Consider the following 21,342-nt stretch of genomic DNA (forward strand, 5'->3'; position numbering starts at 1 on the left):
TATCAAAAAACCAAGAAAAACCAAAAGATAAATAACCTTAACGAAAATAGAAATAACAAAGGAAAAATTAAATTTTGTGTAAAAGTTTCCAATATATTAATTCAGAACACAAAAGCCAAAAAACTATGATGAACACCAAGAAAAAACTCCAAACGGGATCCAAAATGACAAAATCTAAATAGTGATGGGGGGTATACGATGAACCAATAGAAAGAAAACACAAAAGCAAAAAAACTATGTGATAAACCAACAAAAACCGAAAGAAAAATAACCTTAACGGGATCCGATATAGCAAAATCCGAAAAAACGCGGGGTATAGGTGGACCAATAGAAAGAAAACACAAAAGCAAAAAAAACTATGTAGGAAACCAAGAAAAACCGAACAAAAAATAACCTTAACGGAATCCGATATGGCAAAATCTGGGAAAACGCGGGATACAGGCGAGACCAATAGAACAACGCCACGTGGCACTTGGCACTGTTCATAAGCCTCGCCATTAATGATATAGTAATTTGAAATAAATAAATAATAAGATAATCTGACTCAATTATATAATACTATTACTAAAAAGCAACTTTGCTTTGTGAGGGGGAGTTATTGTAGCTAAAAGTACTCCCCCTTTAACATAAGGTACTACCCTTTAAAGCATCCAACAAAATTAACTAACTTAACGACCGTCAGGTGACAGATTTAACGACTGTTAGATGACGGACTTAACGACCCTTATTTTCTTTTTTTTACTGTAGCTAAAAGTACCCCCCCCCCTTTTAGCATAAGGTACAAGCCTTTAAACCATCCAACATAATTAACGGACTTAACGACGGTTAGGTAACAGACCTAACGACGGTTAGGTAACAGACCTAACGACTGTTAGGTGACGGACTTAACGACCCTTATTTTCTTTTTTTTACTACATAACTTTTACTTTTTAAACTTTCCACCATTTTTTTTTTTTTTACATTTCCTCTTTTACCTTTCGTCACATAGCTCTTGCTTTTTAAACTTTCAACATACAAACTTTGTTTTTAGGTATAAAGTTTATTAACTTTTGTACTTTTTTTCATATAACTTTGTTTTTAAACTTTGCTCTAAAAGTTTTCTTTTATTTTCTTTTACGATATAACTTTTGATTTCTAAATTTTATTACCAAAGTTTCATATTCTTTACTTTGAACCACAACTTTTATTTTCTTAACTTTTGTCACGCAAATTTTGTTTTTCGGCTTAATGTTTTTGTAACTTTTATCACCAGAGTTATGTTTTTCTCCCAGGGCAACGCCCGGGTAGAAATACTAGTTTTTACTATTTATCAAGCCCAAACTAACCTATCTACATATTATATGGCCCAAGTACACAAGGCCTAAAGTGCCCAAATTTTTGGGTGTCTTGACTGTTTTTTGTCTTGGAGTACCTTTTAATATTTGTATATGCATGATAGTTAAATGATACGAGTTCTATATACATAAAATTTAAACGCATTGGTAGGAAAAGTTTCAATCTATTAGATGATTATAGAGACTTAGCAATATGAATCAAATAACAAAGCCAAATAATCATCTAAGATAGTCGGGTTCGGATGCATAACCTCGAGCATGTTAAAAATATTTTTTGATTATGTGCTATACAATCTTAAACCTGCAGGGACTATTCTTGCCTAGTTACAAAGTTATACAGGTATGTTTAATAAAGATTGTTCTAGTTTTGTATTGTTTATTTATGCAGGGACTAAAAGAGTAACTTCAAGATTGAGAGCTATATATACTGGTCTTATATCAGTTTTTAGGGATATAACAATTCGATATATATTTTCTCTCTGTATCTATAGTCTGTATCTTCTTCTTTGTCTGTCTAAAAGATCATCTTGATCTTGATTGAGGGTTATTGATTCGTTTGAGAGTTGTAGTGAGGATTTATGTAAGTGTGATTCTGTATTAGTGAATCGAATCCATTAAGGGGACGATTCTTTCTCTTGTAATAAGTAGCACTCGTTTGAGGACTACTTTGTTTGATGTAATCTTTGAGCAATAATATTAGATTATTGCATTATTTTGATTGTGTTCATATTTCTTTTCATGGTATCAGAGCCAGGTTTCTTGATATTCAAGATCTAGAGATTGGAAAAATTAGGGTTTGTTGATATTTTGGGGGTTTTCTGTTTTTCGAGATCTAGAGGTTGAATATTAGGGTTTGTTGAATCGAAGATCCAGGGTTTGAGAATTAGGGTTTTTTATCAAAAAAACTCTAATTACGGTTTCTAGGTTGTGTGATTGTTGCTTCCGCTGAGTATCAAAACGTGTTGATACTCTCTTCTTCTTCAACTCATTCTTTTCCTATAGCACTGTAAGTCCTCTTTCCATTATCTGGTGGATTACCTCGAATTGATATACAGGATATATACGGCTGCCTTGACCCTCTTCCTCGAAGAAGTGTGGAATCCTGGTAGTAGTTCTATCTGCAAACTATATTGATTCTTGTGTGATCTGTTAAACTCCAGATAAGTATTTGAAGTTTTGTGTGTTTTTTGATAATATTTGGGGTTTACTATTGGTTCTTTGTTTTGTGTGTAATGTTTTGATTATTTTGTGTGATTAATTCTGTTAATAGTCTAAATGGGTGATACTGCAACTGTGAGTGGTCTTGATATTGGTAATCCATTGTATTTGCATGCTAATGACACTACTGGTGTTCCAATTATTACTATAAAACTGTCTGGTACTGAAAATTATCGTGTGTGGGCTAGTGCTATGAAACTTGCTTTACAAACTAAAAATAAAACTAGCTTTATTGATGGATCTGTTGTTAAAACTGCTTATGCTGTCAGTGCTGTTTTATCCCAGCAATGGGAAAGATGTAATGATGTTGTTCTTTCATGGATATTAAGTCCTGTGTCTCAAGATGTTTATTTGGGTCTTGTTTTTTCTGAGAATGCTGCTACTGTATGGAATGAGCTTAAAGAAACATATGATAAAGTAGATGGTTCTATTGTGTATAATTTGATGCATAAGATTAATAATCTCAAACAAAATGGTATGTCCTTATCTAAATATTATCATAAGTTGAATTCACTTTGGAGAGAATTTGATACTCTTACTAAACTGCCAAACTGTACTTGTGATGCTAGAGAAGAAGTTGGTACTCATGAAAAAATGATCAAACTAATGCATTTCTTAATGGGATTAGATAATATGTATGAACCAATAAGAAGTACTTTGTTATCTAAAGATCCTTTACCTGATGTAAAAAGTGCTTTTGCTACTATTTCTAGAGAAGAGTCACATATAGGAGGTCATAAAATTGTTAATAATGATAATAAACCTCAAGTTTCTGCTTTTGTGGCTAAGTCTGTTGATTATAAAAAAAAGTTTCCTGTTAACAGAGGTCCTAATCCAAATTTATCCTGTAAAAATTATGGTGTGATTGGTCACACTATGGATAGATGTTATGAAATTATTGGATATCCACCTGGTTTTAAGAAGCATCCTAATCCTATTAGACAAAATCATGGTTTTAAACAAGGTTTTAATGCTAATTGTGATGCTAGTACTAGTTCTGTGCAATCTGCAAATGTGAATAGTATGCCTGCTAAAAATATGAATTTTGTTCCTTCTATGTCTTTTACTAATGAGCAAATGCAGAAGTTACTTTCTCTGATTAATGATATGCCTTCTGGAAGTGTTCAAGCTAATATGGCAGGTATGCCAAGCTTCTTTAATAATAGTGTAAAATTCAACTCATATTTTGATCAATATTTCTGTGCTTCTAGTAATAAACAAAAGATAATAGAAATCTTAAAATGGATTATAGATTCTGGTGCAAATCAACATATGACTACATCATTTAAAAACATGTTTGATATAATTGATGTTTCTGATCTTAATTTAACTGTGGGACATCCTAACGGTACACTTGCAAAGATTAAAGGAATTGGAAATTTAAGACTCACTAATAATGTAGTTTTGATGTTCTTGTTGTGCCTGATTATTGTGTTAGTCTTTTGTCTATGCATAAGTTGATTAAAGATAGCAAGTTATTTGTTGGTTTTGATGAAAATAAATGTTATATTCAGGATTTGACAAAAAGGAATGTGTTGGGGACTAGTTGTGAGTCAAATGGACTTTATCTATTTGATCAATATGATTCTGTTATTGGTAAGTGTAACAATGTGATTGGTATGAATTTTCATGTGTCAAAAACTTTGTGGCATAACAGATTAGGTCATCCTGCAGACCAAGTTCTTACTATATTAAAAACTGATTTAGGTTTAGAAAACAATGTGTATATTTCTCCTTGTGAAGTTTGTCATAAAGCTAAACAGACTAGAGAACCATTTCCTTTGAGTTCTCACAAATCAACAAAACTTGGTGAATTAATTCACCTAGACTTATGGGGTCCTTATAGGGTTCCAAGTAAGGAAGGGTTCAAATATTTCTTAACTATAGTAGATGATTTTTCTAGGGCTGTCTGGGTATATTTATTAAAAAGTAAAGATGAAGTTTTTGATATGATTGTGTCTTACATTAATCTGTTAATTAATCAGTTTGAAGTTAAAGTTAAAACAGTAAGGTCTGATAATGGTACTGAGTTTGATAATAACAGAATGAGTAATTATCTGTCTGAAAAAGGGATTATACATCAAACTTCTGTAAGCTATACACCTCAGCAAAATGGCATTGCTGAGAGAAAACACAGACATTTACTTAATGTTGCTAGAAGTCTTTTGTTTCAAAGTGGTTTACCTTTTAAGTTTTGGTCTGATTGTGTTCTGACTTCTGTCTATCTTATTAACAGGTTACCCTCATCTGTATCAAGTGGTCTATCTCCTTATCAAAAAATTTATAAAAGAAAACCTAATCTCTCCCATTTGAGAAGTTTTGGTTGTTTATGTTTTGCTACAGTTTTAAATAATTCTGATAAATTTTCCTCAAGGTCTGAAAAATGTGTTCTTATTGGTTTTTCTACTGTAAAAAAGGCTTACAAACTGTTTAGTATTGATTCAAAATCTGTTTTATTTTCAAGAGATGTTAAATTTTATGAAACTGTTTATCCTTTTAAAATGAAATCTGGTAACAATGTTGGGTCTACTGAAAATGAACAAACTGATTTTTTCAACAGTCAAAAAGATTCTAATCCCAATGATGAAGGGAGAGATACATTTAATGGTGAGGGTAGTGCAACTCACTTGTTTGATTTCATTTATATGGATGAACAAGTTGATGGCAGCACAGCAACACCAATAAATGAAATTGTGCAAGAAGCTAATGCTGAAGCATATGCTCCTAAGGGAAATGAGAATGTTATTCCAATTGTTAATATAAATAATAACAATGATGAGGGTATTACTGTTCCCAGAAGATCTGAAAGAATTACTAGACCTTCTGTTAGGTTAAATGATTATGTGGTAGGATCTAATGTTAAGTTTGGTATTGAAAAATTTGTTTGTTATTCTCATTTAAGTAATAATAATTTCTGTTTTTCTACTTCTTTAAATAAGTGTATTGAACATGTATGTTATGAAGATGCTATTAAAGATGATAAATGGGTTGATGCTATGAACAAAGAGATTGAAGCTCTTCATAGAAATGACACTTGGGAGATCACTGATCTTCCTTTAGGAGGGGAACCAATTGGTTGTAAATGGATATATAAAGTTAAGTATAAAGCTTCTGGTGAAATAAAGAGATATAAAGCTAGGTTAGTAGCTAAAGGTTATAGTCAAAGACATGGATTAGATTATGAGGAAACCTTTAGTCTTGTGGTTAAAATGGTTACTGTGAGATGTTTAATTAGCCTTGCAGTTTGCAAGGGTTGGCCATTATATCAACTTGAAATTAATAATGCATTTCTTTATGGTGATTTGGATGAAGAAGTGTATATGGACATACCTTTAGGGTGTGGTCATGATAATAAGAATAAAGTATGTAGGTTAAAAAAGTCTTTGTATGGTCTTAAGCAAGCCCCAAGGCAGTGGAATGCTAAGCTAACTGCTGCCTTGGTTGAGCATGGCTTTGTGCAAAATATGCATGATTATTCTTTATATATTAAGGAATCCAATGATGTATTTATAGCTTTGTTAGTATATGTTGATGACATTGTTGTCACTGGAAACAATGAAAAGGAAATTCAAAACTTTAAACAGTTTTTGAAAAGTAAATTTATGATTAAAGATTTTGGGTCTTTAAAGTACTTTTTAGGAATAGAGGTTTTGGAAAACAAAAAAGGTTTGTGTATGTCTCAAAGGAAGTATTGTTTAGAATTATTACATGAGTATGGTCTTTTGGCTTGTAAACCTATTGACACTCCTATGGAGACTAATGTTGTTCTTAGTTGTGTTGAAACTGAAAAAGATAAGTATCTTAATAGTCCAACTGTTTATCAGAAACTTGTAGGAAAATTGATATATCTTACTCATACAAGGTCTGATATTTCTTATTCTGTTCATTGCCTAAGTCAACATATGCATGCACCCTTGCAGTCTCACTTTCAGGCTGCTTTAAGGGTGTTAAGGTATCTTAAAGGTTCACCTGGTTTAGGTATTCAAATCAATAAAGATAACAATTTAAAATTAAGTATCTATGCAGATTCTGACTGGGCTAAATGTCCTAAAACTAGGAAATCAGTTTCTGGTTAGTGTTTTTCTTGGAAATTCTTTGATCTCTTGGAAAAGTAAGAAACAAGCTACTTTGTCTAGGTCTTCTACTGAGGCTGAGTACAGAAGCATGGCTTCTGCTACTTGTGAAGCTATATGGATTTCAAATTTGCTGTCAAGTTTTGGTCTAAAAGACTTGCTTCCTATAAATATGTTTTGTGATAATAGTTCTGCAATACAGATTGCAGGAAATCCTATATTTCATGAGAGATCTAAGCACTTTGAAATCGATCTTCATATTGTAAGAGAAAAGGTTTCTTCTGGTTTCCTTAAAACTGTCAAGGTTAATTCAGATAACCAAATTGCAGATATTCTTACTAAAGGTCTTGGAAAGATTCAACATAAAAACTTGAGATCCAAGCTTTATTTGGTGGACATGTTTTGTTATCAATAGTATTGTTTGTTTCTGCAGGTTATAAGATTGAGGAAGGGTGTTAAAAATATTTTTTGATTATGTGCTATACAATCTTAAACCTGCAGGGACTATTCTTGCCTAGTTACAAAGTTATACAGGTATGTTTAATAAAGATTGTTCTAGTTTTGTATTGTTTATTTATGCAGGGACTAAAAGAGTAACTTCAAGATTGAGAGCTATATATACTGGTCTTATATCAGTTTTTAGGGATACAACAATTCGATATATATTTTCTCTCTGTATCTATAGTCTGTATCTTCTTCTTTGTCTGTCTAAAAGATCATCTTGATCTTGATTGAGGGTTATTGATTCGTTTGAGAGTTGTAGTGAGGATTTATGTAAGTGTGATTCTGTATTAGTGAATCGAATCCATTAAGGGGACGATTCTTTCTCTTGTAATAAGTAGCACTCGTTTGAGGACTACTTTGTTTGATGTAATCTTTAAGCAATAATATTAGATTATTGCATTATTTTGATTGTGTTCATATTTCTTTTCAGAGCACTCCTAAATCATATAGTGTGAGTTGTATAATTTAGAATAAGGGTGCCCTATTTGGAATCCCTTTTCGTGGTTTCCTTTCCTTCGGAGATATCTCTGTTGCATTATGTACACCATGATCCGACTCTTCTTCAACTTTGATTTCGGTAATATTATTATCAACAGAAATCCTTTCGGCGTTTACATTTTTCATATAAATATGTAACCCCATTACCTTAGATGGAAAAGCAGTTGAAAATTTGAACATATGTAACCCCATTACCTTAGATGGAAAAACCACAGAAAGTAAGGGAGTTCAAAAGCTAAAGCAATCCGCACTACAACAACAACCTAAATACACACGATCAAACCCTCGAGTACAAGCCTCAAAGTACAAGAGCATCTAAAACGAGTGTTTAAGTGTGCATGTAGTTGGGCAATACAAAAGCAACTGAAAATTTTATAATATATGTAACCCTATTTAATAAAATATCATCAAAGAATAGGTGGGAAATACAAAAGCAATTTGAAAAAGTTATAACATATGTAACGCCATTAACTAAAATGTCATCAAAGAAAATATAGCAGTCATAAGAAAAATACTTAATACATACGATGAGTTATATAAAAAACAAAGTATATTATTAAAATACATAAAATCAACTCATATAAACAGGAATATTAGCTATACTATATATGAACAGGTACACTGCCCGCAAGTGTGTAGTAGTCAGTAGTTAGGTGAGTTTTTGTTTATAAATTTAAGACTCGATTTTACACATCAGTTGATTAGCCTAACATTTTAACCTTAATCTTCAACTAAAAACTCTTGTGTGTGTTTTACCTCTCACGGCTCTCACTCCTAACCATGAACAACATCCCATCATAATACAATCATATCGTTTTGGGACCCCGAAATGACTGATAAGTATGCTTAATGCTATTACAGGTTCATTAGGATCAACGGGTATGTTTTGCTATCATATTTTTTTATATTATTTATTGAATTAAATATGAATCATAACTATTCGAACAGTTTTAAAGAGTTAAGGTTTTAACTCATTCTCTTTATACATATAAGCAAAGGAGATTGTAAGAAATGGTTGAGACTTGAGATAGCGCGTTACAAATAATGTTACAAAACACACACAATGATAAATATTAGAGATAGATTTACACTTAGCAGAGATTCATTAATTTATAGCTTTTAATTACTTTAAGCACATTGATAATTTACATTATTGTACAGGCGTTGTCTATGTCGTCTTCATTGTCCGAATACATCCCGCCTGCTGGATGTTCTATGCCTTCTGGCTTATCTCGTCGAACTCTGCGTCGCGTCCTTTTGACGACCTCTGTTGCTTTTTCTTTGAATGATTCCAAAGTAACTGGAGATTCAAAAAAAGAATTACACAGCGGAATGATATTATATATAAAACATGTTTTATTTATAATAAAGATATTATAGAACATGTAATTTTGATGTTTTAAACCACCTTCGTGATGGTCTTATCAGGTTCGAACACCAAGTAAATTTTCGGGGTAACCAAAAATAAAATATTTCAAAGTATGAACATATTCGAGTTAAGATAATGTCAATTACTCGTAATTAACAAGTATACATATGAACATATTAAAATGTGCAAACATAATATATAGCCCTAACATGCAATTAATTAATTTATTGTTGGAAGTTTGGAACAACATTATCCGAGCAAATTACTTCGGATCCTAACCCAGTTATTTTCATATATATATCAAACCTGGTAGTTGAACAGATATTCAAAATAGAATGCAAACAAGTATCAGAGCAAAATTGCTTTATAACTACGTACAGACTAAAATGAGAACAAAAAATGAATACATACATGCGGTGAAAAGTTTTTTTAGAAACCCTAAAAATTACAAGAATCTTTACATGATGATTATTTTTGATTATTTTTTGAGTAATTTTAGATTTTACAATTATGTAGACACATTGATTATCATTCGTTATACAATTATGTGGAGATATAAATTATATGATCACATGTGCATGAATAGTACTATGCAAGTATTGTATAAATCAATGTTTTCATGAGATAAGTGGTAATCAAATGTATGTAGATAGTCATATGAACATAAGTAATCATATAGTATATAATCTCTAAATATATATAAAAGAAAAACCTTAATTCATAATTGAAGAAGTATGGATCTTTAGATGATATTCAACTTTTAATTAGAGTATTAGATCAAATAATGAAGTCATATACCTTATTTAACTTTTTATATTTAATTTAATTTTAATAAATTTAAATTATTAATATTACCTTATTTAAGTTTGTAGAAATTAATAATTAATATTTTAAATGATATAATTATGAAAACTAATATTTTAGTGTATCACTAAATTTTTCGAGCAAAACATTAAAGCATAAATACAATGACAATACAGACATATGTGGATGAATGGAAGACATCCATTTCGGGCCATTAATTTATCAAAATTTTCTTATAGGCCGTCAGAGTTTCTATTTCGTTTCTCATTTAACAATTTTATATATTATATCTATTTTTAAATTAGTATTGTGTTTACAATATATATAGGGAAAAGTGAATATAAGGTTGTCCGGCATTTAAGCTTAGGTGTGGAACCCCTCACTTACAAATTTTTTAATATTTCTTGATGAATGAATAAATGTTTGGGCCCCCATGAATTTATGGATTAAAAAAACAATATGTGAGTGTTCCACACCTAAGCTTAGGTACCTAACAATCTTATATTCTCATCCCCCATATATATATATATATTTGTAGGTTTTAGGTAAAATAAAATAACTATTAAAGTAAAACAAATAAAACAATAGGTTTTTGTTCTCGAAAAAAAACCGTGCATCATGAAAATCATCGTGTTTCAATTGTTTCTTGAATCTTCGTGCATCAATTTTATCATGATCTAAGTCAAGATCTTGTCCTATTTATTTTACGTTAATACTTGTTTTACAATTCTCAACTTCTATATATATATATATATGTCTTAGGTAAAATAAAACAAGTATTAAAGTAAAACATGTAAAACAATAGGTTTTCCTTCAGTAGAAATTACCGTGCATTATGAAAATCATCGTGCATCAATATATATGCGAATCTCTATGCATCAATTTTATCATGATCTAAGTGTCAAGATCTTGTCTTATTTGTTTTACTTTAATATCTGTTTTACAATAACTAACATATATATATATATACCAATAAACTAAAACAGGATTGAGATATTTTTAAAACAACATGTGACGTAATCCTTGATCGACACGTGTCCTTTTGATTTATATATTTTGTTGAATTAGTTTTTTTAGTTGTATATAGATTCAATTTATTTATAAACTTACATTTAAACTCTAACACTTGCCTTATATAGATACAAAATAAATATAACCTTATTTGATTGATCGTTTAAACTCTAACACTTGCCTTATATAGATACAAAATAAATATAACCTTATTTGATTAAATTAAACTCTAACACTTGCCTTATATAGATACAAAATAAATATAACCTTATTTGATTGATCGTTTTCTCATTAATAAAATTTGTTTATGTTCTTTCTCAATTCTTCAAATTCTACAACTTATATTACTTATAATAAGTTATTAACATGAAGACTACAAACTTTTGAATTTACGATCGAAATCACAAGGATATTTACCGTCATCCACGTACTATGCTTACAACTTCCAAATTTGATGTCATCGTAAAAATTTAAGGTAAATCCAAAACTCTAACTAAACATATTATATTTATCATTAGTGCTTATTAATAATTAAGCTTCGATTATCAGTTTACATTAACCATAATTTATTTCATACTCACGAATCAACTATATATGAGTCATATTCGAATTTCTTTATGATGCAATTGATATAGCTACCGTACATCGTATGGGTATTAGATTTAATATATATATATATATATATTAATATATATATATTTTAGAGGTGTTAAACATTTTTATTTTAATCCATGTTGTAACGGTACGTAGGGGTTTGTGAAAGGATGACAATATGTAAGTGTACATAATAATTTTCAATTTTTTTTAGTTGGAAGTGATCGAAACGAAGTAAAAGACATAATAAAATAAAAATTTAAAGTTGGATAAGCCAAAAGAAAAATGCTTAACATTTGGGTGGCCTCCGCGTTATCTTATCCCTTGAGAGATGGAATGAAATAAATATTATACGAGTACCTTTTATATCATTGATGTTGCGGTTTTCGTTGTGGTTAGTGACAGCATAGGCAGTCACACCTCCTGTAGCAGTCATGGCTCCAAGAATAATGCCAATCCATTGCAGTACGTCACTACTGCCGCTTCCTCCTTCACTACTACTGCTTTTATTGGAACTAGAGATACCTTCATGTTCATGACTACTATCACTATCTGCGCGCAAATTTATTTTATATATGTGATGCTAGCTTGTATATAGTTAAAATATAAGGATCAAAGATTATCCTAACATCTAGTCATGTAGTAATTAATTAGGAGTAACTTGAAGGAACCATGATCGCCCATATATATTAATTTAATTAATTAAATAGCGAGCTAGATTAAATTACGTACGTACGTACCATGATCAAAATATCTTATATAACATTTTCCTAAGTACATGTCGCCCCAAGTGGAGGTCACACACGCTGATCTCAACCGCCCACACGCCTCCGAAAGACAATCTTGACAATCGCTTGCGCTTAAATCTTGGACGCATTGTGCCACGCCTTGTATGCTTCCATAATCACACGAACGGAAGTATTGCCCATTCCCCGCGATTAGATTTGCCAACGCAGCATCAACGCGGTTCAAGACGTCTGAGTTATACTCGTAACCAACTGAAGGCCCACATCTCTTTGATACCTCCATCTTGTTCCCGGCTCCAAAAAAAGATGAATTATCGTATTTCACCAAGCATCCGTCTAATTGTATTCCACCACCCGTTGAAACTGGACAATTTGTCTTTAGTTGATTTACGGAACTGGTCACGCACTCTTTGCAGTTGGAAGAGCTTAGGTCGCCTCGACATTGGAAGAGACCATACACAACGTCGTCGTTTCCGCTGGGAGGAGAGATTTGGAATTTGTTGAAATTGTAGACAGAGGACGAGTCGACTAAGGAAGTGAATAGTGAGTTGACATTGGACTCGTAAGGAGTCATTGAGTCGAAATAGAGCGGAGAACATTGGACATAGATGTAATTAGAGTCGTTTGTAGTGGATTCTGATAAGACTACCAAGAACATGATCAGAGAAGATATAAACAAGGAAAAACAGAGACCTGGCATTTTTAATTAGTTACAATTAATTATGTCTACCAAGTATACATATATATATATATATAGACAATAAGCACGGCATAATAATTCGTTATAAGATTTGTTTAGTTTTAATTTCTCTTTAGTTGTAAAATGTCAAAATAAATGGTTAATCTATGGGTTTCTAATACATCTAGCTACATTAATACTTTTAATGCATGGATAAATTAAGTCATACACTTATCACAATATTCAAACGTGCATATATGAATACAGAAACTTAATTCAATATATAGGAGCATCTTCAATGCTTAAGCTATTTGCAATTCAAGAGTTAAATTTGAAATTAAAGAGTTACGGGAGAGAAAAAAAATTTACTCATATAATATTGACATGGTGATCTGCGATGTTTCGAGCAAGAGACGTCTAGCTAGCTCGAAAGGAGTAATGTCCTTCACCACTTTAGCCACATAATTTGTTTTTATTCCTGTCATTTGTAAGTTGTAACGAGTATGATGTCCGTGCAATGTGGCGACGGTGGAGGGGAGGCGGTGGTAGGAAGGCGGTATAATGGTGTCGGTAATAATACTATTAATTGGTGGTGGTGGCGGTGTCAAGTGGTGTAGGTTGGTGTAATTATGATAGCGGAAATTTTTAGAAGATAAAGGCTTAAAGTGTTAATTATTAAAATAAAGGTTTAGTGTGTAAATTAATTCATTAAAGACAAATTTGGTACTTTATAAAAACTCTTTCTATAGTGGGTGTTCATTAAAGGTAATTTACTAATTCCGTATATAACTATTGTGTAACTATTTCTAAAAATAAGGGTGTAATAATTTTTATAAAGGAGTATAGATAAGGGGGGAGGGAGTCAATCTTCTTATCACTTTTAAATTACCCAATCATATTACTCCATCTCATTTCAACTCGCTAATCTCTTCTTCTTCTTTTTTTTACCTTTTTTTATTGACAACCAATAATCCTAACTTTTTTTAAAATTTTAATAATTTATCTTTATTATTATAAACTTTGCATAATTAACTTTTTTTTTCCTTAACTTATATGTTTTCTTATACAAAGACATTTTGGTTAAATTGTCTTTGCATGTATATTTTTTTTAAAAAAGTTTAGAAAAAAGGTTGGTGTTGAATTGAGGTGAAATAATTTGATTGAGCAATTTGAGGGAGACGGGGATATATGACTCTCTCTCCCCTAGATATATGACAAAAATAAAAAAAGTAAAGGTATATATGTATAAGAAATATGTCTAATAATTACTTTATTCATTTGTTTATATATGTGTTATACATTTTTTTTTTTCTAAATCTCCGATATTGATTTTGTCCGGTGTTTATTACACATTGTTGGGCACATCCTTAAACTTATTATCTAAGCATATAAACCAATATATTTTAACGAAAAATATCAATTTAGATTGTATGTACGGGAATCAAACTGCTAACCAACATTTGAAAAAAAACGAACCTTCCTGTCCACCAACATGTAACTTTGTTATTATTTCTAAAAGTGAGTATGAGATTATTTCACAACTTCTCACATATTAATATTTTAATAATTAAAAAACACGAGGTCTCAATCATTTATTCATTATACAAAAAATATTGAAAATTTAATATGTAAGAGATTCATATCTAGTTTTAGATGTGAGACAATCTCATATTCACTTTTGCCATATATATATGTACTCCATTATAAAAATTATAGGGGTGGTGTTAAAAGTTTGAAATTTTTTGGACATGGAAAATTATCAACTTACCTTTCCTCTTAAAACAAACCACAAATATCATTATTCTCTCTTTTCCAAACCAACACACATAAAAAATATTCTTTCTTTATATATACCAAAACAACACACACCTTTATTTTCGTCAATAACCACCGCCGTCGTCCATCATCACCAACACCCCGGCCACCGCCGTCCATGATATCCGCCGCAACGCATAGGTACCATGCTCGAATAAAAAAATGAATATAAGATTGTCCCACATTTAAGTTTAAATGTGAAACTCCTCACTTTCTAATTCTAATATTTTAATATATTTACAAAATAATTAAATGGACATATTTTGTTTTTAATTGACTAGAAAGATCGAATGTGAAGTATTTCACATCAAAGATTAGATGTAAGATAACTTCATATTCACTCCACCCCCCACCCCAACACACACACACACACACACACACACACATATATATAGCGATTGGGTATTGTAAAACAAGTATTAAGGTAAAACAAATAAGACAATATCTGGACCTTTAAATCATGCTTAAATTGATGTACGAAGATTCACAAAACAATTGATGCACGATGATTTTCATGATGCATAGTGATTTTCAATGAAGGAAACTTATTGTTTTATATGTTTTACTTTAATACTTGTTTTATTTTACCTAAAACCTATATACATATATATAGGGGAGCCTTATTTTGAGAACTCTTAAATTATGTATTGGATCACATGTTTTTTTTTGTTCATTCACAAATAAAATGTTATAAAAATACATGTTGTAAAAGAAAGTTTTTTTCAAAACCTTATATGTACCCATTTGTTAACATGTGAACGAAAACGTGAACATATTCATTCACAAGTTGACAAAAGGCTATTTTGAAGGTTTTTTAAAAAAATTTCTTCTACAACATACTTTTTTATATCATTTCACATGTGAATGAACAAAAAAAACATGTGAATAAATATATTATCTAAGAGTTCTCATGGTTCTTACAAAAAAAATGGAGAGAGTTTCCTTATTGAGAATCATTTTTTTTGTAAGAACCATGAGAACTCTTAGATAATATATTTGTTCACATATTTTTTTTGTTCATTCACATGTGAAATGATATAAAGAAGTATGTTGTAACAGAAATTTTTTTTAAAAACCTTCAAAATAGCCTTTTGTGAACTTGTAAATCAATATGTTCACATTTTCGTTCACATATTAACAAATGGGTATATATAAGGTTTTGAAAAAACTTTCTTCTACAATATGTATTTTTATAACGTTTCACATGTGAATGTACAAAAAAAACATGTGATCCAATACATAATTTAAAAGTTCTCAAGGTTCTTACAAAAAAATGGGTTTTCAAAATAAGGCTCCCTTATATATATATATATATATATATATATATATATATATCCATGTACTTACATACTTATAAAAAAGTACGAGTAGACACCAATTTTTCTGATCGGGTATTGAACCGTGAACCTTTTTCGAAACTGATTTGAGGTTCGGTTGGGTTTTAAAATGTTAGTGATGGGATCCCACCAAACAACCTTATAACATTCCAAAAACTAGGAAAATTAAAAACTCATTACATAAAAGAATACATTCAAGTCTCTTGGTACATGCGAGTTGTGCTTAAGATTCGGTTTGAAAATGTGTGGAGGTTTTAACCTATTGGTTGGCAACTAATTTTGACATACAATAACATGACAAATGGTGATTTTTAAAATTGTCATGAGAGAGATGTATCCCCTAATTGAATCTTATGTTTAGTTAGAAACTTAGAATTCATAACATATATGTGCTTTTTCCTTATGTTTAATAGTCATATTATACTTGACATCTTTTTTGTTAAAAAAAAAGAAGATTTGTTAAAAAGATAAGGATAAAGCTATAGATAGTTTATATATCTTTTGTTTTGTCATAGTGAAGGTAGTAAACACTAAAAAAGTTACCAAATAGAAGTCAAGATCGAACGTTTACTTTTGTGCTAATGTAAGTAACGAACTTTAAAAAAATATCAATGTAGGCAGCATAATTCAAGTTTTGCACAAATATGAACAAGAAATGTTTATATAACTTTTTTGTTTAGTAGAAGTATTTTATATAATCTAACAAGGACTTGAAAACCTTTTTATCCAAAAAACAAGTGTTGTAAGTTCATTTTGAAACAAAATTTAAAAAATATATTACCTGCATTTGACATTACTTATCAAAATCTTCAACTTTCAAGAAGTGACATATAATACAAAATATTTTTAAAAAAAATAAAAAATCAACTTTACTTACTCATTCAACCATTTACAAATCGTTATTATAGATTACTTATATGTATACACAACTACACAAGTCTCAATCTAGTAATATAAAATGTAAAATGTAAATACTTTCATTAGATTTACGAGCATGGTACCTGCGCAATGCGACGCCAAAGAAAAAAAAAAGGTATTTCAAAAGTCCAAGGGCAAATAAGATATTTGAAAGACAGAAATATTTAATAGGGGATGGGGGATTTGCTTTATTAAGAAGTAGAGATAGAATCATCTATCTCTTTCCTTTTTTAATCATTCCTTTCTCTTTTATTTTTTTTACTAGTTAATTAATCCGGGTTCAACCCGGACATGTTAATTAAAATTTTAAAATTATAAAATATATTAAATAATATATATAATGTTTGTTATTAAAGCATTATAACTTGATACAAATCTAATAATTCAACTAATTAACACAATAATTATATAGTTAATAAATCAACTAACACAATAATAATTTTAAAAATAAAAATGACTACTACATTAAGTAAATAAAAAAAGACATTTTATTTATAATATTATATAATAAAAAAAATTTAATTATTTTTATTAAAGATGTAAAAGGCTTTTTTTATTTTATTTATATATGACATCATAATTAAATAAAATAATTTTTAAGGTGAAATATGATTTTACCACATCAAAAGTTTTCTAAAAATATTTATAAGAAACAATCTTCTTTTATTATATATATATAAAGATAAAGATTTTTTTATCAAGATTAAAAACCTAAAATAATTTATAATATCTTTATCGAATAAACACTAATGTTTAATTTACACCATTCTCAAATATCTAGTCAAACTTTTTTTATTTAATTAATTGCTTTATTTAATCACCCACTTAATTTGTAGAGTATAACACATATTTTTATAAACTTTAATTATAAAAATAAATTTTCAACATTACCTACAAAATTAATAAACTTTTTCTTGGTATAACAAACAAGTACCACTAACAAAAATAATTTGATCATATTGTATTGCACGGACTATTACTTAATAATGTTATCGAAGTTTTAACGTTTCCTAGAAAACTTTTTAGGTCCAAATAAAAGTGTATTATATTATAAACATGATTATAAAGAATAAGAATCATAAACAGACAGATGAGGTTTTGTCGTGTTCAATTCTATAATATTCATTAATTTTTATAATTTTTTTTTATATATTTATTCCTTAATTTTAACATATTCATATTGCAACGAAGGTCCAATTAGTTAGAGCAGAAAATTTTGGATTTATCGCATATAATGTATGCCAACACTTTGTCAAGAATAAAATCCAAATTATTGATGTTTATTTATTTTATTTTTTTGTCATTTTTCAGGCACTTGTATATTTCTTTCAAAAGTTTCTTATTGAAATTTTTTAATGTGTCCGTACCAAATTATTCCATTAACAAAACAAGCATTGCTAAAAGGAGACGATGACGGATTTTGATAAACTTGCTATACGGTATAAATAAGTTTTATGATATACTATACAAGCTTCTAATATACCGTTTTATAGTAAATTGATCAAAACTAATAACACTCATACCTCCTTCTATTGTAAAAGTGATGGAGAAACTTTGTGGACCAGGGAGGGTCCCACCACAAAATTTCGTCTTAATGAATTATAAAAATGGATTTGATTTGCAGCAACTTTTGTAACTCTTATTAGATACTCTAATAGTATCTAATGTTTGTTAATACCCGTTAGAAAAAATGACCAATTTGCGAACGTTATTGTAACCCCCGTTAAACACCCAAACAGGGGTTAACATCCGTTAATGTTCGTTAGAGTTTTTTAATTTATTTTAATGTTGAGGACCGTTTTTGTAAGAGTATTTAATGGTAGGTACTATGGTTGTCAAAAAAAGCTGTGAGCATTTTAACGTTGAGGACCACTGTTGTAAGATTATTTAACGACAGAGACTATATTTGTGAAAATGTGTATAAGCACGAAAACCAAGCGACGTGATTTATATAGAAAGTTCCTACGTGAAACTATGAAATAAGAAGCAAAGAAAAAGATCGCTCAAATGAATGTGGGTCCCACCAAAATAATAAAATAAAAGGTGTGAGGTGGCTCGCAAGAGTTTTAATTTATTCTAATGTTGAGGACCGTTTTTGTAAGAGTATTTAATGGTAGGGACTATAGTTGTCAAAACAAGGTGTGAGCATTTTAACATTGAGGACCACTGTTGTAAGATTATTTAACAGCAGGGACTATATTTGTGAAAAGGTGTATAAGCACGAAAACCAAGCGACGTGATTTATATAGAAAGTTCCTACATGAAACTATGAAATAAGAAGCAAAGAAAAAGATCGCTCAAATGAATGTGGGTACCAGTACCACCAAAATAATAAAATAAAAGGTGTGAGGTGGCTTGCAAGTTCACATACAAAATTTAAATGTATATAGAGAATTTGATTCAGATTAGGTATCTAACTATTTGGGAACCCTTTTCTTTGATTAGACACCCGGTTTTAATTGAATTAGCTGAAGCGTTGTTTCTTGTTTATAAGTTGCCATTACATCACGGCATTTCAAAAGAAATATCAACATATTTTATGGACGAAGAAACAAGTTCCATAAATTTATAAGCAACACTGCAAGATGCATTTTGAACGTGTTATTTGTGTGTCACATAAGGCACTGTTGTGAAGTGGAAAACAACATGTTGATTGTCGCCACAAGAAAAAGAAGCATACAAATTGTATCATAATATTGTTGACTATTATAGTAATAGTGTTGTGTTGTAGACGTAAAACTTTCAAAACTCAAGTTTTGGATGTTATACTTTTGACCCAGGATGCCCATAACAGTGCAGGATTTTAAGTGCAAAATTGCTAAACATTTCATGATATTAAGCATAAAATTAAAGTACAAAATGAAATTACATTACCAATTACCTTTAAGCTAAATAAATACACAAAAATAATACTAGAAATATATAGTTCTATAAACTAAATTTTAAACCCGTGTCCAACACTGGACACGAGGTTTACGATATTATTAATATTAGATTTTCATACTTTTAAATCATAACAACTTATAATTTTAAAGAAATACAGTTCTAAGTGTTATATTTGTAGTACAATAATCATATGTTTGTCACTGTAATGATTAGCCTAAGACATATTGATGGAATTGTTTGTCGTAGTCATTCCACAAGCCACATGCTATATATAATAATTTCTCTATTATAAAATATTTTGAAACCAGTTATACTCATAATGTGATATTATTATGATAGATAATTAAGAATTAAAATATAAACATATTTGTGATCCTGTACTTGACATTCAAGTATATGTATTTAATCATGATATGCGTCTATAACACGCATAGGGTTATTTTCAATCACTTGTTCTATGATAATATGATAACAATTAGGATTGTTTTTATATTCTTTGATAACAATTAGAACTCTTGATTTGAGTAACAACTGTAACATTAAACATTAATATGTAAAACTAATATATAAAAAGGAGAAAATTATGTAACTTTTTTTATTGAGAGATAAAATGAATCTTGAATATAGTTTATATTGATTTGAATTTAAGATTCAAGTAACCCTTTGTTGTAAATCGTGTTTGGGATATGTATCTAGAGTTTACATTGTATTTATATCAAATATTAAACTAAATATTAATATTTATAATTATATAAATCTAATATAATATTTATTAATAAGTCGTTAGGTTTTAAAATAATTTTTTTGTAGAAAATACTTCATATGTTAAAAAAAATTTTAATTTAAATAAATGATTGTAAATTTTAAAAATTTCTCTCAAGTTGTTGGCTAAAAAAAATATAAATTAAGTATTCAGGGCTAAAAAGTGTAAATTATTGATGAAAAATAAAAAAGGTGTAAATTAATGAGACTTTTTCTACAAATTAATATAAATACTAATATAATAATATATTTAGATAATGATTATCAGGGTTTTTAATTTGTAGTTTATCTAAATGATGACATTATCAAAAGTCAATTTAATGAAATTGAACGATGTAATTGGTAATAAGTCATTAGTTCAACTGTCTTATAGTATATATTAAGATAAGATAAAATAAAATTAAGATATTGTCAGATTAACGGAGTCACTTTTGGCCACCAAATAACTCCCCACATAACTCCGCCGCTAGCCCACAAGAGAAGGTTAACATATAACAATTTTTTCTCTCCTAGTATGAGGATACTAATCCTCTATCAACTTTTTATGATGAAAAATCACAGAACTAGAATTTTAATCTATGTTTAATAATTATCGTTACATTAAATATTCTGAATAGAGCACATTGACAATTATAATTATCGTTATATAAATATTTTGTATAAAGCACATCGATAATTTTGACCCATATATGATTTGGGCTTAAAAAGTTGGCTAAATGGAAATTGAACAAAGGTGAAAAATGAATAGAAAGTGGATCAACCTTGTATACTCGATGCATAAACTATCCTAACAT

At 29.5% G+C, this 21,342-nt stretch overlaps 1 protein-coding gene across 1 annotated transcript; it reads right to left on the reverse strand.

Annotated features, from left to right (window-relative positions):
- Positions 1-8,654: 8,654 nt before the first annotated feature.
- On the reverse strand, positions 8,655-12,833 carry LOC122589128 (plasmodesmata-located protein 6-like). The gene is made up of 3 exons (XM_043761732.1): positions 12,146-12,833; positions 11,766-11,957; positions 8,655-8,927 (listed from the first exon to the last, which is right to left on the reverse strand). The coding sequence occupies exons 1-3, from the start codon at positions 12,807-12,809 to the stop codon at positions 8,773-8,775; spliced, it is 1,011 nt and encodes a 336-aa protein (XP_043617667.1). The 5' UTR covers positions 12,810-12,833; the 3' UTR covers positions 8,655-8,772.
- Positions 12,834-21,342: the final 8,509 nt, after the last annotated feature.

Source organism: Erigeron canadensis, chromosome 1 (genome assembly GCF_010389155.1).
Source record: "Erigeron canadensis isolate Cc75 chromosome 1, C_canadensis_v1, whole genome shotgun sequence".
NCBI classification, from domain to species: domain Eukaryota; kingdom Viridiplantae; phylum Streptophyta; class Magnoliopsida; order Asterales; family Asteraceae; genus Erigeron; species Erigeron canadensis.